Source organism: Larimichthys crocea, chromosome XIII, assembly GCF_000972845.2.
Source record: "Larimichthys crocea isolate SSNF chromosome XIII, L_crocea_2.0, whole genome shotgun sequence".
Lineage (NCBI taxonomy): Eukaryota > Metazoa > Chordata > Actinopteri > Sciaenidae > Larimichthys > Larimichthys crocea.
Genome location: NC_040023.1, coordinates 19,020,285 through 19,041,434, shown reverse-complemented (window position 1 = coordinate 19,041,434; position 21,150 = coordinate 19,020,285). Strand labels below are relative to the sequence as shown.

At 38.6% G+C, this 21,150-nt stretch overlaps 3 protein-coding genes across 6 annotated transcripts; 2 read left to right on the top strand and 1 right to left on the bottom strand.

Annotated features, from left to right (window-relative positions):
- Positions 1 to 2,512: 2,512 nt before the first annotated feature.
- Positions 2,513 to 7,355, bottom strand: LOC104932371 (uncharacterized). 3 transcript variants are annotated; one of them, XM_027286394.1, is made up of 10 exons: positions 7,201 to 7,355; positions 7,010 to 7,070; positions 6,733 to 6,891; positions 6,372 to 6,584; positions 6,248 to 6,274; positions 6,064 to 6,099; positions 5,814 to 5,943; positions 5,595 to 5,669; positions 5,217 to 5,298; positions 2,513 to 3,396 (listed from the first exon to the last, which is right to left on the bottom strand). In XM_027286394.1, the coding sequence occupies exons 2-10, from the start codon at positions 7,068 to 7,070 to the stop codon at positions 3,322 to 3,324; spliced, it is 858 nt and encodes a 285-aa protein (XP_027142195.1). In that variant the 5' UTR covers positions 7,201 to 7,355; the 3' UTR covers positions 2,513 to 3,321. The 3 variants fall into 3 exon arrangements, with proteins under 3 accessions (XP_027142195.1, XP_027142196.1, XP_027142197.1); XM_027286395.1 differs by having other exon boundaries at positions 6,372 to 6,456; positions 6,605 to 6,891; positions 7,201 to 7,354; XM_027286396.1 differs by lacking the exon at positions 6,248 to 6,274.
- An 860-nt stretch (positions 7,356 to 8,215) lies between these two features.
- Positions 8,216 to 13,495, top strand: si:dkey-238d18.4 (TBC1 domain family member 15). Of its 2 annotated transcripts, XM_010747569.3 has the most exons (11): positions 8,216 to 8,457; positions 8,546 to 8,762; positions 9,998 to 10,183; positions 10,277 to 10,395; positions 10,774 to 10,877; positions 11,563 to 11,630; positions 11,766 to 11,912; positions 12,062 to 12,152; positions 12,280 to 12,428; positions 12,524 to 12,665; positions 12,760 to 13,495. In XM_010747569.3, the coding sequence occupies exons 2-11, from the start codon at positions 8,552 to 8,554 to the stop codon at positions 12,926 to 12,928; spliced, it is 1,386 nt and encodes a 461-aa protein (XP_010745871.2). In that variant the 5' UTR covers positions 8,216 to 8,457; positions 8,546 to 8,551; the 3' UTR covers positions 12,929 to 13,495. The 2 variants fall into 2 exon arrangements, with proteins under 2 accessions (XP_010745871.2, XP_010745870.2); XM_010747568.3 differs by having other exon boundaries at positions 8,216 to 8,762.
- A 721-nt stretch (positions 13,496 to 14,216) lies between these two features.
- Positions 14,217 to 19,170, top strand: hsc70 (heat shock cognate 70). Its single transcript, XM_010747566.3, has 9 exons — positions 14,217 to 14,349; positions 16,105 to 16,309; positions 16,404 to 16,609; positions 16,818 to 16,970; positions 17,044 to 17,599; positions 17,731 to 17,933; positions 18,037 to 18,235; positions 18,338 to 18,570; positions 18,728 to 19,170. Exons 2-9 carry the CDS (start codon positions 16,105 to 16,107, stop codon positions 18,920 to 18,922), a joined length of 1,950 nt encoding a protein of 649 aa, XP_010745868.1. The 5' UTR covers positions 14,217 to 14,349; the 3' UTR covers positions 18,923 to 19,170.
- The last annotated feature ends 1,980 nt before the right edge of the window (positions 19,171 to 21,150 follow it).

Genomic DNA, 21,150 nt, shown 5'->3' with positions numbered 1-21,150 from the left:
TATATATATATAAATCATACAATGGGTTGATATCTAGTAGGGTAAGATCATTACATTTATTAATAATACTGAAATCACATTCAAACAAAAAAGTATAATTTTAGTAAACAGACAAAGTAACTCTCTAACTCTCTCTGACTATCATACATATTGAAATAGTATGTAGTGCTAATCAGATCGGAAACTTTAGGAGAAGCAGGAAACAGGAAAGTATTTCTTTAAGTGAACTTTAGACATCAAATTGCAAATGTGAAACTTCTATACATTCATTAATTTGCCACCATTTACTGACTGAAAGGTGACATTTAGGTCATGCGCTGTGCTCATGTCATATTCTGAGAATCATAGAGCTGTTAACCTGCTTCCCTCCTCTATACTGCACACTGCAGTTTAAAGACTTGTTAAAGTCAGTGCGTAGAGGGACAAACGTCAGTGTTGACACTACTTGCCACGTCCATTTATTCAGCCGCTTTAACTGACGCTTGACGGCTCCAGGGCGACTCCAGGAGAATAGAGGGGGCTTAGTTGGGCAGGTGTGAGACACAGAGCAGGAAGCTCTTACTTTCTTATCCACTTTCACAGACAGAGATGGAGGTGGTGGATCGCCTGCAGAGGGGAAATATGATACCAACATGACTCACAGTACAATGAATAAAATATTAGTGTATCACCTTAAAAATATATAGAAACTCTCTCTACAATGCTCACTTATAACATCAATGGATACTGGGTGTTTTCTGTAGGAGAAGCTCTTGTATTGGGGCATTTCAATCCTGAAGTAGAAAGGGCCAACATCAGTCTGCCTGACACCATCCAGCTGCATGGTGCAGTTGTGTGATGCAAGATTTCCCAAAAACGAGGTTCGTTTTTTGTACTCTGGCAACAGTTTCCAGCTGGAGAGACTGGTTGAGATGATTGTGTCCCCTTTCTTCCAGAAGCCTCTCCACCTGTTCAGGGGTTTTTTTGAGTTGGGTTTGGGGTAATTGTAGGTGCAGGGAATAACCACACAGGAACCCTCCAGGGCAGGAATCCTTGTTGGTACACTTGCAGTCCATTGGCCTGGAGAGGACTGCACATCATGAATCACTAAAAACAAGAAAGAACATCAATTTATCATTGCGTGTAAGATGAAAGTAAAGTCTTTTATTCAAGACCATTTTCATTTTAGACTCACCATGTAACAGCAGAAAGGAAAGCCGCAATTTCAGCTGCATCACTGATGAGGAGGAAAAAATCAAAAAGGAAATTAAAATATTTCAAACTGTTCTACAGGCAAATAATTCACTAACCTCTGGATCCTGTTAATGGCTGTATGAATCCGCCTTCACTAAGAGTGCTTGTGAGATTGGTGCCCTGTCTTAGTTGTGATATTTATAGTCTGGTTTCACCTTTTAAAATTTCAAGTGTTACCAAATGCTACAACGCATGGAGCTCATGGTGTGAGTTGGCCTTTATTCAGCTACAAGGAGACAGATGTTTGTTCTTTGTTTAACATGTTACTTTATAATTGCAAAAGAAATTCCACAGAACTTTGAGTTCCACTAATACTCAGAAGCTACTGTTTGTTTCACAGAGATAAACAAGATAAAGATGAGTCAACAGAGGTGTTAAGACATGATGTCAAAGACATTTTTAAGCTAAACTAAAGGCCCTCAAAGTCGATCAATGAGGGGCAGTCTGCAGTCTGCAATAGAGAAAACTTGTAAGGAGATTTAAATGAGTTACAAAATAATGTAATTAATAGTTATTATAATAAATTATTTACACAAACACATTACCTTTAAAATATTTAGCAGTCCATTTGTTAAGGAAAATACCATGGTAAATCACATCTCCTTATTAAACACATTTTTTGCAGCCTTGCTGTTCAGGCACACTTTGGAAAGTCATGTGATGCTCAGACAAATGAGATCATAAAACACAAAACTGCATAGTCTGCATTTTTAATAGCTGTTGAATGTAACACTGTGTTTGTCCTCCACTTTAAACTCATTAGAGTTGGTTGCAACTCCAATTGATTTACAGTTTGTTAACTGAAAAACAACAGAGAATTACATTACAAAACAATAGAAAAGAAGTCAAGGCCTTGCCAGCCTTGGATAAGCCTGTGCAAGTATGCAGGAACTGATACAACAAAAAGTCGACAAAGTGTCTTATCAGCCTCCTTTGTTTGGTGTAAATTAGCATCCAAAGCCCGTTTGCATGACATATCAGTGTGTGGATTCAGTTTTTCTCAATAACGGTGAAGTATTTCTACTTCTTATGTCCAGATTATGATGTGACACTGTAAAAACAAAACTACTTCTTTTTTTAACTCAGCCTCTAACAACTTATAAATGTGCCTGAAATGAAGAAGGAAATATGCTATTGTTGTTTGTATCTGTTATGATGTCAGTGCAGTCACCGTCACTTGTGGTGCTAGTTGTAGTTCAGTTTGAGTAAGGAGTGAATATACAGTTGCAGTGCTGTGGAAGAGAAGTGAACTATAGATTAATGAGGACAAGCAAAACAATCAACTTTTTTACCTTTTATTTTTGGTACACTTGTTAAATGAGTATAAATGTTTGAATGAGAAAACAGAAGTTTCATCCCGAGCACAGGCAACACAGGAAGTGAATTGGCACAACACATTGAGAAACACTAGAAGAAACCATGAGGCATTATTTCACTAAATACAAAATGTCAAGTTATACAGCCTGTGACTCTAGCCTTCTCAGCCTATTGATCAGTTTACATGATATCATCAATGTGGTTGACAGAAAACAGAAGTCTATCTGTGAGATATCACAAACAGTTTGCTAAATGTGCATCACCCAGTGGTGCAATACACCGCTAGCTTTGACAGACTTACAGGTCTAAGAGACAATAAAAAAACAACCATTCAAAGCAGTTAGAGGATTCTATATCATCATGTAAGGCAATACTTTTAAGGTCTATGTCACCTTACTATACAGTTAAAAGAGATCTTTACATGGCTAAGAAATAATTACAGCAACCAATAAAAACATAAATGTGCAAGCTGCTTTAGAAATAAAACGATCTGTACAGTGTTTAAAATGAAAATGCAACATGCTGATAACAAAAATAAATAAATACCCAAGTTTGACTGACTGAGATCTCACAATTTATCCAGCAATGAGCCAGTAAATAAAGAAATTGTCACTCTGCTGCATTTTGCAATGACAAGCTGTGAATCCTTTCTTTCACACGATCATCCTGTTGCCATGCATCCACCACACCATGGCACAAATATGTGCATAAACATGTGCACAATACAATGCAGGATACAAAAATAATAAATAGATTTGACTTGGGATACAGTTATTGTGAATAATCTACATTTGCATACACACTGTCTGTTTGATCGTTGTTTTGATGCATCTGACCTAGAGGGACCTGCAAAGACAGAAGTTAGATTACATTAAAGCCATCCTGTGGAGTTTTAGACCTTGTATGACCTTGTAATACATGTCTACATGTTTACATGATGCACCCGCACATTCATGTGATACATATTCCTGCCAACGTTGTCACACAATGATGTCACTACTGTTCGACGAGCGACGGTAAAGCAAGAAAACACAAAAGGATTTTGCTTGTTTACAAGAAAATGTAAAAGTTTGTAAAACTACCAAAGAAGGAAGCAGCTTCGGAGCAAATATCAAAGATATCAAAGATAAGTGTTGTGGAGAAATTGCTGATCAATGATCAGATCAGGAGGGAAGAAAGTGTTCGGGAGTCTCTGAAGTCTTATGCTGTAATGTTTACTGAAACTTAGCTAAGGAGAAATAGAGACACTCAAGTACATCAAATGTGCCTGAGTCAGTCTCATATTCTAACAGCTCATACTGGTGGTCAGAGTTTAAACCCCTACAGATAACACCACAAATACTATTCCCCCAGAAATGGTCAAAGAGAATGTATTTACCCATGTTAGTGTTACCATCAGCACATTCTAGTCTGGAGACACTGTTGTCTGATTATTGTTATCGATTGTCTAGGAAGACAGCAGCCAGTTCCTTTGACCTTGGTTACAAGACAATGTTGAGCTTGCCTGAGGCCTGCCCTCCTCAAGCAAACCCAAACAGCTGCTGAAAAATTCCACAACAATAAGGGTATGTAATCAAAATATGACCTGATATTGCATGCTAAGACAAGCTTATGAATGACACTAAAATACAACAGGAGAAAGAGCAATTAGCAAACACATACTCTAGAACTGGTAAATAAATGTACTAATAACATTAGAGTAACTGGTGGAGTTTTGCATTGTGTTGGTTTGAAGTGATAGACACTGTGAGATCATAATCTTTTTATAGTTGATGGTTTTGTACTATTTTACTTGTGAAGTTGGATATCTTGGAAAAGTACTGCACTTATATTAATCACTCTCTTTTCGAAATATCAGCTAAACGCCCAGTCTCATTGTCACTGAGTGCAGGCATGTCAAACTCATTTTAGTTCCTCATGCAGCCACTAAAAAGAAGTACAAGTACATTTTGAAAACGTTCACACTTAATGAACCATGTATTTACCAAACAGACGATTAACAGCCTGAGATGTGCTGAGAAAAAAAAGTGCAATTTCAATAACATGTCTGTTTTTACACGACGCCCCTGAACTAGTGCGTCACTGTGGTCTAACTGTTTAGTTCAGCACGATCCAGCATGTAAGCCTCCGACCTTCAAAATATCCTGACTGGCCAATTCAAACTGTGTTAAGGATACTAAATTCAAAGTGATAGATTATAGAGTAGAGTATAGATAGAGTATCAGTTTGCATCAAATGTATTCCTGTTTCTGAAAATTACAAATGACTGGTGTTTTAATTAAATACATAGTATCATAACCAGTATTTTGTATTTCATTTTGATACATTTGCTGGACAAATATTTGTAGGAGATACTTTTCATGTATTTGTACCCATCTCTGTCCAAAGGGTCACTTTAAAGGCCCATTGTGTAGGATTTAGTGGCATCTAACACTGAGGTTCCAGATTGCAGCCAACTGAATACCCCTGGTCTCCTCCCTTTTGAAGGAGAAACTATTGTGGCAATGAAGCTCAGGAAAAAGACGAACACATTGGTAGTTAGGGTTAGCGTTACTCGTTAAAAGAGTTATGGGTCTTGTCTTTTACTACTATGTTCCAAAGAATATTAAAATATTAAAATGTTAATGTCAAAATATTAAAATCCAAACCAAATGTGGGGATTGTACCTCGAAGTTGATGTAAACAGGTTCATCGATGTTCTTTGATTCAGGAAGTTTTTGGGTGTCTTGTTTTTTGCAAGATTCGTCTCTGAAAAGACAACAGAGTGTAACAATGACATCTTTACTGCAGAAACGGACCATAAGACAACTTGTAATGTTATCACAACATGTCATGATGAGGAGCTTGAATTACGTCTGCAATTCACATGCTAATAATAATGGTTTCAAAGTCAAAAGTATGCATGAGCATCTTTAATTTTGTCATATGTATTAAACTATAACACTTTAACTTGATTAAACTCCTTGTTTTGCCCGTGCATATACACAATGATGATATAATATGTCTATTCTAATTTGATTTAACCATTGTAGCAAGAAACAAACCTTTTGGCTTGGTTTGATGATGCTCTTCTAAAATTTGCATAATATCCAGAGTCCTGCCTGGCAATAGGCTTTGACCTGTGAAAATATGTTATTGCTATTAACAAAACACATTTGAGTAGAGGCCAAGAAAAACAAGTATCAGTCATGAAACAAAAAAAATACATTTGTTGCTTGCAAGCCTCACACTTAATTTATAAAGAAGCTGATTAGTGAACTTACCTGCGTTTTCTCCAAAAGATAATTCCAGTGATCAAAATAATTAACAGAAGTGCAGCAACTGGTACAAAGATGGCTATATATATTGTTGTTGTTGTTGTTGTTGTTGTTAGTGGCATCTCAGTAATTTCTCCTGTGAATAAAATTGCTGTGAGCAGCGACCTTTTCCATAAACTGAATTACAGATTTTTGACACATTAAATATTAGTCTGAAGTTGTCCTGAGAAACCAGCTGTAGAAATCTCAAACTTACCTGTGCTTGATTCATTGATTGATGAATTTGCATTATCTGTAAAAATACATAAATAAATATTAGGTGACAATTTTCATTATTGTCCTATATGAGAAAGTCATATATAGTCTGTTAGCATATTTAAGAGTACAGAAACAAAGTATATAAATGTGAAGGAGATCATAAAAAATGAATGGTTATATACCTAGTATAGGAGTGACTGGCCTATGACCTGTTCATGTGGGAGAAACATGTAAAGTATTGTATATGTAATTGAAATTTCCCTTTGCTCATAAGCACATAACTATACTTAAAAATGAAACGCTTACCATTCACATAAATGGTGGTAGGAAATTCTCTGAAACTGTATGCGTCCTTTGCAATAACTCTCACATAGATATCTTGATCTCTAGCCTCGATATTTCTGATCTTGAGGGTGCAGTTTCTTTTCTTTATGTCTCCAATGAGGCTGGTCTTTCCTCTGTACTCCTCCAGCACAAATGTTTCATTTTTGTGATAAACAAATGCATTTTGGTCGTGCTNAGATATCTTGATCTCTAGCCTCGATATTTCTGATCTTGAGGGTGCAGTTTCTTTTCTTTATGTCTCCAATGAGGCTGGTCTTTCCTCTGTACTTCTCCAGCACAAATGTTTCATTTTTGTGATAAACAAATGCATTTTGGTCATGCTTGTCCCCGGTATCAAAGTTACTTTTCACCATCTTTTTCCAGTAAACTTCAAGATTTTCAGTGTCGTATATGGGTGGAATAGTAAAATTGCACTGAATGATCACTTCTGAGCCAATTGTTGCATTAATGTGTCGATCAACATCAATTTCCCATTTTTGACCTGCGTTCAAAACCCAAACAGAAGTTATATATATTAAAGTTCATACAAAATTTAAAGTAAAGTATAAAGTTCATAATAAATTGAAAACATAACACATCAAACTCAATATGTCACCCACCTTTTGAATGAGAGGCCAGGATCAATATGAGACTAAGATCAATGAGGCCCAGCAGCTTCATCTGAGTTAAGAGAGACATTCTGAGTTTAACATGAATTCAGTTTTATAGCACTATCTGTCACACCTGGTGGCCTACATACTACAAAGTTCTGGCCTTATTCTGCCATTTACTGCGCGAAGTAGATACTCACTGTGAGAGAGACCCAGAAAAGGTTGTAGTGCCTCGTTGAGCTATGTCAAAATGTATTAGCACTTTGAACATTGATGTGAAATTCTTGGGTGTATTTCCTGTTGTTCAGTGCTGTTATCTAAAAAAAGGAAGTTGGGACAGAAAAGTGAAAACTGGCAACAGCACAACTTTCTCATTTTTCTTTTGAGGGTAAATGCTATACACGTTCATCAAGAACCTTGAGGGTAGACACTGTGACTTTTCTGCATGATTCAGAAAATACACACTGTACTGTAAATTGTGCTGGATGTAAAGGCTAATATTCTCTGGAAACAGTTTTTCTCTTCTTCTTCTTTCACAAAAACAAAAATTCTCAGAAGTGTGGAGAAACCTTGGAAAGTTCTTGTAACTTTGTAGATATAATTGTCACAATAGGCTAACATGTAAAAACTGGTGCTAAATTGAATTTGTATGTAGAAGCAGCTGGGGGAGTATGAATAGTTAAAAAAAAAAGTGAGAAAGAGTCCAAATGCTGTTACATTAAAACTGATTATGGATTATATTTTAATAGTTCATTTGACATGTATCGCAAACTACAAGCCTTAAACATAATCTATCATGGGACCTTCAATCCAGATTGTGAAGGCCATGAGCTGCTTGGGACTAAATACAATCTTTTATTACTTATTGTATTCCACAACACTTATTTAACCCATTATTTCTGTAAATTTCCACAATTATTTCCAAATCCAACATTCAAACATGGCCACGTATAAAGGTGGAGGAGCAACTGGAAAAAAAGCAGCAAATGTTTCTCTAATTAGGCATAATAAAAAACTAATTACAACATAATTACAAAGAATCTTTCTTGGTAATTTCAAATTCATAGTAATGCAAAAGAGGAGCTGGTTTGCTTTGAGACACCGTCACTGTTGCGGCAGACTATACCGGGGCACTGATGCTGTTGTGTTCTCCAACAAAACCACTAGATGGCGTATAACATCCTGGCAAATCTATTATGAACTTTGGCACTGAAGTCCCGACTCCACCTGGAATGTGGGGACTAAACTCGGATCTCAAGGTGCAGTCATATGACTTCCAGATGGCTGAATGAGATTCAACAGGGCTGGATATGGTTTTCTGAAACTACTTCAACAAACTTTTATGATCTTAAACTATTCGTCCGTGCTAGGACGATTCAGTACTGGCTTGTTTCAGCCCGAGCTCAGCTCGCACAGGGAGAGAGAGATGGGAAGCGTCTGGATGAGTCGCCTATGAGGTGAATGACTGTTTGTTGTCTGTTGCGGATGCGGCGAGTCAGTCAAGCTCTTCTTCACCTGTGCGTGCTGTGATCGCGAATACTGCAGGCACAGATGGAAGATCTGAATAACGCGAGTCCACGACCGACATCCGGAGGACAGACGAGCTCAGCGCACATTCACCAGTCAGATGTCCGCTTCCAGAGGGGAGTAGCACCGGTCAGCTCTCCTGATCTGCCCGCTGCACGCCTCACTTTACCTGGGGTCATGGACGCCGAGGGGAGGGTGGACGAGTCAAGACTGAGGATGCACATTTTCAAAAACGGTAGATCTGCTATCTATCTATTGCATACTTTGTGATTGTTTGCAAGTTTAAGTGACTTCCCAGAGCATCATGACAAAGGCCAAACAGAAATCTTGAATAATCCGATAAATCACATTAAGATATATAAAACCTTTGCTAATCCGAAAGATTACTAGCTATAACTCATTATTAATACAATAATATGATATGTAACTTTGTATGCAGCACAGACTATTCAACAGTTCAGTGAATAACAATAATAATTTTTGATATTTAAGATACTTACTAATTACTAAAGATCACTGATGATTTCTGTTTTGTTACTTATTCTGAATTTGTCTCATTAAATAAAGGAGAAAAAACTTTTCAAAACATTTTAATAATTTACCACTTTAGTGTCTAGAAAAATAAAACTGTTTTGCAGTAAATGTTTTGTCAGGATAAACTATTTCAAGAAAGGATTTTTAAGATCAGAAGTGCCGAGATGCATCATTGAATTATGACCATTCCTTGACCAGGAGGAAGTCAAGTGATGCTTTGCTTCAGGACAGGAGTCACAGTTAAACCATTCTCTAAAATCTATTGTCAGATGCCCTCAAGCAAAGAATGCCAGCGTGACTACAGAGATCATAAATCACAAAACAACAACAACGTACCATTTAGAGAGATTTCTAGCAGGATGAAATCACATGAGATTCGAAAATATTTAGTGCGGTGTGTGAACCTAAGAAATGAAACTCCTCTGGATTATGGGTTCAGAGGTACCATCGGTGCATAGATGTGTTTTAACTCAACTGGCCCTGTTACTATCTTGGCATGCTGATTGGATTTTTTTTTGTCTAGTTCTCAAGGTATCGGCAGCACATGGGGTAAAACATCACACTGAATCAAACATCAATGAGGTGATGTGGAAACTCACCCTCCTTTTCTGCGGCCTTTTGACCTTTAGACACATTCCATCCATGCAAACATTGAAACCAAAGATTAAAGAACCTGCAGAGCAAAACATTACATAAGACATCTCAAATCCTCATCTCAAATCCTGGTGAAACCAGGGTAAAGTTCACCAAATTTTAGATCTGTGATTGTTTCCTAAAGATCCCCTCTTTTCTCAGCTCCAAGTTCTTATTCGTGCATGTGATTCATTCAGGGTTTGGTTTGACTGAAAAATTACAGCTGGAATAACCTTTCAGACACTGGTCAGTCAGTCATATTGAGCACTGTAAATTATTAAAAGGTTTTCAATCCCTGTACAGGTGGCGTGTCACCTTCTGAGCGTGGTCTGGTGTGGCGTTTCCTGTTTGGGATGTACCCGTGCAGCTCAACAGCTTTAGAGCGTTCTCTGCTGCAGGAGCAGTTGGTCGAACGTTACCGGGTCATGAAAAGAAAGTGGCAGCAATTTCTTCCATCAGCTGTGAGGTTACACCTCAATGGCACTGATGGTAAAAGCCCAAACATACACTAACTATGTCACAGTGAAGGAAGCTCTACTTTCTCTTATTTAAAATAACCACATGATCCTATCTCTATTCCAGCTGAGTTGGTGGCTGCAGTCAGGTACTTTGACCAGAGACAGGCACAGGCCAAGCGACAGACCCAGGACCAGCCTCAGGAGGTCCAGGACAGACTGGCCTTCTTGGAGCTTCAGGCACAGGTGAGATGAGTAAAATATATGTTAATTTTAATGGATATATGTCAGTGTTATCTTTTCTATTTTTTTTATGTTTCTGTTCCATTAAATATATTTTCTTTTGTTTTGTTTGGTTGGAGAGAAAAGGTTTAAAGTAGGAGGAGTGAAGTGTGTGTAGGGAAATTGCACAACAGGATCTAATTATGTTAAACAAACTTCTAACCGTGTATTTACAGATCGTATCACTTCACCTCTTTGTACTGTCTGTACTATTGAGTTTACAGCCTGCATATTAGTATTCCCATTTCTAGTGCAAAAACAAGATAGCATTAAACTCATTAAAGAACTGTATTCAAATGTATATCAAATATATTTATCTCTGCATTTCCTTCCTATCACCAGATATTGTTTGAGCGGATCACATTTGACCAAGGGGAGCTGAGAGAAGCCATACGAATCATTGACAAGGATGTACCAAGAACAAACAGAGACCTGAGCTATTACCAGTAAGTGATTGTGAGTCTTAAGATATAAATCAAAGGATAGTTGATAGGATGAAAATTGATTGTTGACCCGCGAAGGCTGTCAGGGTCTGAATTTTGTTTTAAGCAGCTAAAATGGCTCATTCATTTTCTGCTTGTCTCAGTTGACCCTGTAAATAAATATTAAAAGATAATATAACTAGAAGTCAGGTTTCATTTATTTAATTACTCTAACACAGTTAACTGAGGCCACATCAACTTTTTAATATTAATAAGAAACAAGGAATCCTGTCATGTTGTTTCATTCATCTAAGCTTATTGAACTCATTGAATTTCCTTTGTGTTTTAAATTATTTACAATCAGCTGTCTACGGGATATCAGCATTTTCTACCTGTTAACTTGTAGTATACAGTAGTTTGTAGTCTTGTGAGCTGTGAGTTGTTTAGAAAAAAAACTATGCCCTTTAAATAAAAAGAAAAACAGACCAAATCTGACTGGGAGTTACAAAGATCATTTCTGCAGGCCCAGTCCAACTGCCTTTACTTAATATAAGCACGCTGCTACAATAACAACAAAATAATACTTTTAAATATAACCTAAAACTTACATAGAATTATAGAATAAGCTTTATGTCAGTGATAAACCCCACATATTGGACAAAGTTTTTGCAGAGGTGTTCTGTCATACTAATAATTTATGTGTCTGCAGGGGTGAAGGTTCAGGCAATCTGTTGGTGTTGAGAGACATCCTCATCACTTATGCTGCTTTTCATCCAGGTAAACATCAAGAATGAGTCCTCATTTCAGGTGTATTGATACTAACTAGATCAGACAACACTAGAGGCTATGTGTTGTGACAATAAAGACACTAACTGTTTGTTTATTCACCATTTGTCTTGATTGTTGATCCAGACGTCAGTTATGCCCAAGGAATGAACGACCTGTGCAGCCGGTTCCTAGAGGTTCTTGACTCTGAAGTTGACACTTTCTGGAGTTTCTCCTGCTACATGGAGAAATTCTCTAAGGACTTCAGGGCTGATGGTCTGCACAGAAAAATAGGTGGGACAAAAAGAAGCACTATATTAAATGTAATACATGGGCCAAAAACAGACTATAGATCTACTACAGACCACTGCAAAAAAAAACACACATCTAAAATAGATTCTGCTGTATAAGCATGTGAAAGAGGTTTGTCTAATGTCTTTTAGAGTTGGAGGCAGCACTTTTGAAGGAGCTGGACCCTCCGCTTTATGCTCATTTGGTCACAGACAATATGGAGAGCTTCACCTTCTGCCACAGGTAGATCTATGTAGATTTTTAGTACCATTTTATAATTTTAGTTATTTTTCTAAATCTGGCCATGGGTTTATATTGACATACACATTTATTTATTGTTTGTGTCTGCATGTGGTATCCCTCTCTTAAGGTGGCTGCTGCTGGGTTTCCAGAGGGAGTTTGAACACAGTGACGCATTACGTTTGTTCGAGATCTTAAGTTGTGACCACCTGGAGCTTATCTCCCAACAAGTAGACCGAGCCCGTTATCAGGAAAGGCTTGCACGAAGATGCAGCGCAGGTAAAACCCAGAACTCAAGTTGGCCGAATAAACAAGGCTGAATGTGATGGGCTGTCTGAGTTTAATATAGTGAATACATCTTGTGATGTTTGCAGAGGACAGTCCAAAGTCTAAGCTGCAGACCATCAACACTGCCTTCACCTTTGAACTCTTCATCTGCGCAGCCATCCTGTTAGACAACAGAGAGTTTCTGCTGCGGTGCAGAGATGATGTACAACTCATCCAGTTTACAAGCAGGTTAGTCTTTATGCTATGATGTAAAAAACCCCACAAAAAAGGGATTGTTTATTTCTTAATGAATGTTTGTTAAAACTTTGCATTTTTGGTGCAGCCTTCAGGGAACATTGGACCTGAACAGCACACTGAAGAAAGCAGAACACCATTTGTACAACTACTGCAAGCGCTGTGCTTGGGACTACATGAATGGACACTGCCGAGAACACAAGAGCAAAGACGAGGACTTTCTTTATCAACTTCGTAGTTTACTTGTTTTAAAGTGATAGTTACTATTCATGGAACTGCAATTTGTAATTGGGGACCTTTAATCTCTACTTGGAGTAGTGATGGCACACGTTCTTTATCTTAGTTTTTATTTCAGAGGGAAAATTGATGTGCTGATGGCTGCTTGCCTTAAGTTTGATTAATTATTGCTGTTTATTATAAATGTACAGTATTTATTGTGTTTTGGTTCTGAACATCCATGCATATGAAAAGCTAAAGCTTAATACCTTAGTAAGTCAGACAAGGATTTGTTTTTCCAGGTTATGCAATACTCAACTGTAAGAAGAAAACTGCTGTTTGACAGGCTGTGTGAATACTAAGGTCTGGTGTGTTGCAACAGGTGGTGTCTGTAACGAACTGCAGTTATATTTAATGCCAGATGGTGTCAGATGTGTCAGAGAGGCCTATGTAACAGGAATAGACATTCAGTTCTTTCGAGGCCTAGCAGAGGGGCTATGCAGTAAGGGGAAGGAAAACTTACTGCACAACTGTTTTAAATAGAGAATGAACTTGTACACAATGTAAGGAACCTGAAAAATGATTTCTCCATAAAACTATTGAACATGGTTTGCTATGTGGTCAGTTTTCATACCTTACATTATAGACTCACAGGAGGCGAGCATTAATATTTTATAACTATTAATTTACTAACCGGTGCTGGGATAAAAAAGTAAAACACTGAATATGAAATGTAAGATTGCAAAAAATAAAGCTCACTGAAAAACGCTACCTCAAAAACACACAATAGTACACAACTTTGTGCAAATACAGTTATTCTCCATTACCAAAACACATCACTGCTAAGATGTTGTGAGCCAATAATATGAGCTAGCCACAAGCTCCTATATTGCAAATGGAACTAATACCTGGCTGAGATTTTAGTTTTTTTATGATCAAACATATATAAATACACACTTTCTGTCTATGTCTAGATGATCCCAGAAGTCTAAGGCCATCCAGAGATTTTCAAAATAGTTATACAAAGTTCATCTCTAACACTGTGTACTGTTCACTGTCACAGCAATGTGGAACATGTGAACAACATTACCCATGTTCATGTCCTAACAGACCAATAAAAACATGTTCGGTTTAGATGTCAAATCAAAGCCCTTTCAGCTGCCATTTTTATTTGACTTTCGTTTGCTGACTTTACTGATGTAACAACAGCAAGATTTATTTCAAGGAAATCCAGTCAGTGAGCATGAACATGGGTCTAGAACTTTCCTTGGTGGAGTCACCTGACACCCTTAGTGGCTCTCCCTGTCCAGTGCTCTATATACACTGGGGAGCAGAGACACTCGCCCTCTTAGCCTGCCTGCCTGGAGAGGGAAAGGAGTGCTGGAGAGGAGTGTGCTAGGCAAAAACAAAGCACCACTTTAACTCAGTAAACTCTCAAGTCTTGAACATCTGACGGCGCAAGGTAACCCCTTTTATAAGAAGCATTGCACTCAGCCTGGCTTCATAGTCTGTCTTGCTTGCTGCTTTAAAAGCCTAACCACCAAATGTGACAGGTAATCCCGAATAAGTGAGGCTTGCATGGTTTCTGTCAAACAATGGCATGACAAACTGAAGAAGGGTTCCTATGAAAAGCCACACAGTTCAGTGACTGTCCAGCAAACTGATTATTTTCTAAATTACAACAGCAGCAGTCAGTTGGATGTGATTTTACCTTGTCAGGATTTTTTTTTTTGTTCCTATAAGTTATGGCTATTACAGAAGTAAAAAAAAAAATTACAGAAGTCCTTGCCATAGACCCCAAGTGCTGTTTTTTCTTTGGAACTGCACATGGAAAGTTTTAGATATGGGTGTAGAAGAGGCAGTGAAGCAACAGCACTATGTCAGCATTTTCTGCTGTGTGTTACACAACTGGATAACAAGTGATAATTTAATAGTCTGCAGTTGAAGCAGTTTTCAGACTGTAAAGGAAAAAACTTTCTACCATTAGACAAACAAAAAAGGTCTTCTAAAAATCATTCAACTTGAATCAGGGTACTTTTGCGCTTTTGAATTATTTGGTGTAATGTTTAACCGTATGCTTGTGATTTCCTCTGACTCTAAAAAAGCTGTACTTCCTGACACAGCCGGCTGTTTTTGTCAGACCGCTGCCACATGCAACAAGAGCCTTTTGTTGAGTTCCTCACTAATCAGATATGTTTGTTACTGTGCCTCAAAGCTGTAGTTTTCTATGTGCATTTTTGTTTTTTTACATCTTCAGTTTTAATATGAACCATGCAAGTCTTGCCTACTGATACACTGATACATTAATTTTTAGCCACCTTCCATTCACTTCCATGTAGATACACTGACACTTATTATAGTAACTGTAAGCTATTTGGAGCCAGCTGTCGGAAAACAGATACACTGATCACTATTCCCAGATCAGTACATCACATAACAAGCCTGACTGAGACACTTCAGTGTTATGTTGCTGAGGGAGGAGTGGAGAGAGAAGCAGTGTGGAGAGGGAATCAAAGAGCACTGACACTGCCAGTCAGGAGGTGGTTTAAGCCACTACACCATATGCCCCTCCACTACTAGCTGAGCCTCACGTGGCCATGCATCTGGACTTATGTAAATAGCATGCATAAGTACACCTTTGTGTGTACATAGTATGCAGGGGCATATGTACACATACACAACTATTACAATCACAAACATCAAAATGAACTATACACTCAACAAAAATATAAAAGCAACACTTTTGTTTTTGTACCCATTTTCATGGGTTAGAATAAAAGATCTAAAACTAAGAGAGTTTGCACAGCCAAAGAAAATCTCCACAAACTGTCTGAAGGAAGATCATTTGAGTGTTCATCACCCTCACCGGGGTCATGATCTGACTCAGTTCATCATTGTAACTGACTTGAGTGCGAATTATGGAGAAGTGAACTCTTCACAGATGAATCCATGCTTACACTGTACCAGGCAGAACCATGGCAGTCAGCATGTATAGCCTCGTGTGGGAGAGTGGTCTGCTAATGGTAACACTGTCAGTACCCCATGGTGGTAGTGGGGGGTTATAGTATGCAGGTGCATTTTATTGATGGCAATTTGAATGTATGTTACCGTGATGAGAGGCCCATTTTTGTGCCTTTTATCCGCAGGCATTGATAGTAATCTGGAATGATTGTTACAATCAACAATTACATGTTATTATTCTTTTCTTTTATCTAAGATGTCTAAAGGACCAGCAGTAGGCATTGATCTGGGAACCACATATTCCTGTGTGGGAATCTTCCAGCATGGCAAAGTGGAGATCATTGCCAATGACCAAGGAAACAGGACCACACCCAGCTATGTGGCCTTTACAGACACTGAGAGACTGATTGGAGATGCTGCCAAGAACCAGGTGGCCATGAACCCATCCAACACCGTATTTGGTGAGAACAGAAACGCCGCAAAAAAAAAAAAAAACAGGAGTAATGCAAAATTATTATTGTCATTCTATTGTATATTCTCTTAAATCTCCCTCAGATGCTAAGCGGCTGATCGGTCGTAAGTTTGACGATACTGTGGTGCAGTCAGATATGAAGTACTGGCCCTTCAAGGTTGTGAATGACTCAACCAAACCCAAGGTGGAGGTTGAATACAAGGGTGAGGTCAAGACTTTCTACGCTGAGGAGATTTCCTCAATGGTCCTCACCAAGATGAAGGAGATCTCTGAGGCTTATCTTGGCAAGGTAACAAACAATAACTCTATATGCAACATGACTTAGCGTAGTTCTGTTTGATGCAGATAAAATGTGACAAGGATAAGATGCACCTGTCAGGAAACAGTATCTAGTATCTACACCAGTTACACATTTAACAGAAAACCAAATCTAAAGTTTCACTTGTTTGAAAAAGTGCTAAACCACAGTCACTTAAAAATATTTCTTGTTTTTACAGCCTGTGAGCAATGCAGTTATTACAGTTCCTGCTTACTTCAATGACTCCCAGCGTCAAGCCACTAAAGATGCTGGAACCATTGCTGGGCTTAATGTGCTGCGCATCATCAATGAGCCAACTGCTGCAGCCATTGCTTATGGCCTGGACAAAAAGGTTACTAATCAATCCAATGCAGGCCATAACCAAATTTCTGGTTCCCATAAATAATTCTCACTATTCATTTTAGGTTGGCGGGGAACGTAATGTTCTGATCTTTGACCTTGGAGGTGGTACTTTTGATGTGTCAATTCTGACCATTGAGGATGGCATCTTTGAGGTCAAGTCTACAGCTGGTGACACTCACCTGGGTGGTGAAGACTTTGACAACCGCATGGTTAACCACTTCATTGCTGAGTTCAAGCGCAAGTTCAAAAAGGAAATCAACAACAACAAGCGTGCTGTGCGTCGTCTACGCACAGCATGCGAGCGTGCCAAGCGCACCCTCTCCAGTAGCACCCAGGCCAGCATTGAGATTGATTCTCTCTATGAAGGAGCAGATTTCTACACTTCCATCACCAGGGCTCGTTTTGAGGAACTCAATGCAGACCTGTTCCGTGGAACCCTCGAGCCTGTGGAGAAAGCCCTGAGAGATGCCAAGATGGATAAGTCCCAGATCCATGACATTGTCCTGGTGGGTGGTTCTACACGTATCCCCAAGATTCAAAAGTTGCTACAGGACTTCTTCAATGGCCGTGACCTCAACAAGAGTATCAACCCTGATGAGGCTGTGGCCTATGGTGCAGGTGGGTATCTCGAAAGCATTTATGTTTATTCTTGTGTTCTAGTCATATTATTTCAAAAACAGTTAAATGGTTTACATGAAAATGGTCCTGTCATCATGGCATTCATTTCACCATTTGGAAACACTTTACAGCTGTGCAGGCAGCCATCTTGGCTGGTGATAAGTCTGAGAACGTACAGGACTTGTTACTGTTGGATGTCACGCCCCTGTCTCTGGGAATTGAGACTGCTGGAGGAGTAATGACTGTCCTTATCAAAAGGAACACCACCATCCCCACCAAGCAAACCCAGACTTTTACCACCTATTCAGACAACCAACCTGGCGTGCTCATTCAGGTAGGACAACCTTAAAAGAAAGTTCTACACAAATAACAATTCCCCCTATTCCTGAAAGTGTTGATTGATGCATCAGAATATGATTTGAGTAATTATTTTTTAGGTTTATGAAGGTGAAAGAGCCATGACCAAGGACAATAATATTCTGGGCAAATTTGAGCTGACCGGTATTCCACCTGCACCCAGAGGTGTCCCTCAGATTGAGGTGACCTTTGACATTGATGCCAATGGCATTCTCAATGTATCTGCAGTTGACAAAAGCACTGGAAAAGAGAACAAGATCACCATCACTAATGACAAAGGTAGATGACCAAGGAGCATTAAAAGCTATTGTAGCTCAAAAGCAAAAAGAATGCTACACATATATATATATATTCTAAATATTCAATTACACATTCCCATAGGGCGTCTGAGCAAGGAAGACATCGAGCAAATGGTGCAAGAGGCAGAGCAGTTCAGGGCTGAGGATGAAGCCCAGAGAGACAAGGTTACAGCTAAGAACTCCCTTGAGTCTCTGGCTTTCAACATGAAGAGCACTGTGGAGGATGAGAAGCTCCAAGACAAGATAAGCCCCGAAGATAAAAAGACCATTGTGGACAAGTGCAACGAAGTAATTTCCTGGCTGGACAGGAACCAGGTAAAAAACAATTTACTATGAACTATGATTATTAATAAAACTAAAAAAACTTCATCTTTGGGTCACATTTGGCACATCTGTCTTATGGTGTAAACAATGTGAAGCAATGTTTCTACTTCCCTTTGAAAACAACTTCTGTGTTTTTTCTGTCAATCAGACTGCAGAGAAGGACGAGTACGATCACCAGCAAAAAGAACTAGAAAAGGTGTGCAACCCCATCATCTCCAAGTTATACCAGGGGGGTATGCCAGGAGGTATGCCAGGAGGGATGCCTGGAGGAATGCCTGGTGGCTTCCCTGGTGGTGCAGCAGGCGGCTCCTCGTCTGGGCCAACTATTGAGGAGGTCGACTAAACACTTGTCGACATCTTATCTCAGATCCCAAAACTCTTTTAAAGCCTTTTACTTTAATATACAGTACATCCAATAAACATTAAATCACAGGCTTATTTTGATTTAAATTCTTACTATAACATTTGCTAAAAACAAAGTTTGCTGTCTTCATTGTTTATCTCTCCAATTTCTATGAAGGATAAAAGTTTTGTCCTTTTATCTGTGATATCAACATTAAGCCAATAAAGATCACCAATGGGATTCTGATTTGTACAATGTGCTGTGTGTTTTGTCTACATTTACATTAACCCCCCCCCCCACATGTAGCTTACAAAATGCCATGTCAATGTATATTAGTGGTTGTTTAAGTTAGCATAAGTGTACAGTAATGAAAAATTCCACAGTCTGTGTGAATTTGCACTGCTCTGGGTGAAATTAGTTGCATGACATGATGTCAATTCTAATAGTTGCTAGTTCAGTAAAACTAAATACGACCAGATACAGTCATCTTCTGTGACTAATAGCAACATATTGGCCAACACCTTTGCCAACACCGTCGGTTTGCCCGTCAATCAACAAGTCAAGTCACGTGAGGTCACGTAGAGGACTGAACAGATTTATTTATTTCATTTTTCACATAACCCAATTAATTACATGTAGGTATATGGGTCTATGTTAATTCTAGGAATGAAATACAATTTATTTGGAAGCAGTTTGTGTTGTGTGGCCTGCCGCTTGGGGTCAGTCTATCCCCTGCCCCTCTCCGCGTGGCTCTTCTGACACACACACAACCTGTATGAGACTCAGCAGTAAGTTGACGTGACAATGAGGGCGCCCACTCCACTAACTTGACGTGGAAATGAGCGGTATAGAAAACTAGCGAAATGTTGTTTTTTTTCAGGGCGCTCATGCGCCCTAACATAGATTGTCGCCCACATTGCCCATAGCAAAAACCGGCCCTGGTTTTGATCTATAAATGCATATTTCACGAGTGCAGAAAACAAGTATACTGTACCTCAGAAACCTCAACTTGCAGCAAATGAAACCCATAGCAAATTTGATTGCTATCTTTTTCCTGTTTACCTCACAGTGCACTGCAGTGCTGATGTGATGAGTGCTGTGTTCATCTGATTATGAACATTATTTCATTCTTGTGGGTGTAACAAGGCTCCAGGAAAGGGTGTACACTGCTAAGCCATTTATTATGGTGCAATAACTGCAATGCTTTATGACTATATTCATAAACAAGCATAATGCTTTTTGATTCACCATATCAACAGTCATAAACATGAATATGGGAAGTAGGGGTGCGGAGGGTAGAGGTTTGACTGTTTTTTATTTACAGTTTATCAAAAATATGTCTATGATACTATAATGACCTAATTTACAACTCGGATGAAGGTAGGACAGGTTAGAACTATCACATGTGAGCACATTGAGGTGTTAGGGAGTATCCCACTGAATCAAAGTGACCAAAGAAGTCAGGGCATATAGTCAGTCTCAGATAGTTTAACTCTGCCAGTACATAAGGTACTGCAATTACTTTCATGTACAGTGACATACAGTATATAGGCCGTTATAAAAACAGGATGTGTGATTTGGTTATAGATCTAGGTATGACATATATCTAGTAACTAGAGTTGCTCAAATTTTTTGAGGTTTAAAAAATACTGTACTCTCCTGGCCTTGATTCTTCCTTTACAGGTGCCACTCTGTTAACAGCAAACAGTGAAAGATGGCTCATATGAACAGGTACATCACTGATTAAATGAGCTTCAGTAGATCGGTATTTATCAAGCAATAGTTCAGTGTTCCTGTCTGTGTTGTTGCTGTGGCTGCTTTGACATACAGTATGTTAGTGTGTCATGATGTCACAATGGGTCTGGTAAGACATTTTGACTACTAAATGACTTACTTATAAACAAACCCCAACAATCAACTGTAGTGGCAAAGTGTCATAAGTTAAGTTTGTTTAAGTAAGATGAAGTACATATTGATGCATCTAAAGTAATGCAAGCTTCACCATCATAATACATTGTTAGGTAAGAAGCCGATATGCAGAGAAATACAAGCACAAATGTGTCCGACTAAGGAATAAAATAAATGTATAAAACCTGTCTGATATATTCAAAGTATGAAAAAGACAAAGACAATGACAAAATATATTTTATCAAGATGTGGTGTCACATCTATAATGTTTTATGACTGTTGATATAGTGCATCAGAAAGTATTATGAATGCATTAGAAT

What these genes read in the sequence shown, in the direction of transcription:
- hsc70 (XM_010747566.3), top strand. Translation starts at nt 16,105, where the DNA reads ATGTCTAAAGGACCAGCAGTAGGCATTGATCTGGGAACCACATATTCC. An exon ending in CCCATCCAACACCGTATTTG is followed by an intron (nt 16,310 to 16,403) that starts GTGAGAACAGAA and finishes AATCTCCCTCAG; the next exon opens with ATGCTAAGCGGCTGATCGGT. An exon ending in CTGAGGCTTATCTTGGCAAG is followed by an intron (nt 16,610 to 16,817) that starts GTAACAAACAAT and finishes TTGTTTTTACAG; the next exon opens with CCTGTGAGCAATGCAGTTAT.
- LOC104932371 (XM_027286394.1), bottom strand. Translation starts at nt 7,070, where the DNA reads ATGAAGCTGCTGGGCCTCATTGATCTTAGTCTCATATTGATCCTGGCC. An exon ending in ATCTTTTGGAGAAAACGCAG is followed by an intron (nt 5,670 to 5,813) that starts GTAAGTTCACTA and finishes ATATTTTCACAG; the next exon opens with GTCAAAGCCTATTGCCAGGC. An exon ending in CTGTTTACATCAACTTCGAG is followed by an intron (nt 3,397 to 5,216) that starts GTACAATCCCCA and finishes CTGTCTTTGCAG; the next exon opens with GTCCCTCTAGGTCAGATGCA.
- si:dkey-238d18.4 (XM_010747569.3), top strand. Translation starts at nt 8,552, where the DNA reads ATGGAAGATCTGAATAACGCGAGTCCACGACCGACATCCGGAGGACAG. An exon ending in GATGCACATTTTCAAAAACG is followed by an intron (nt 8,763 to 9,997) that starts GTAGATCTGCTA and finishes ATCCCTGTACAG; the next exon opens with GTGGCGTGTCACCTTCTGAG. An exon ending in TGCACGAAGATGCAGCGCAG is followed by an intron (nt 12,429 to 12,523) that starts GTAAAACCCAGA and finishes TGATGTTTGCAG; the next exon opens with AGGACAGTCCAAAGTCTAAG.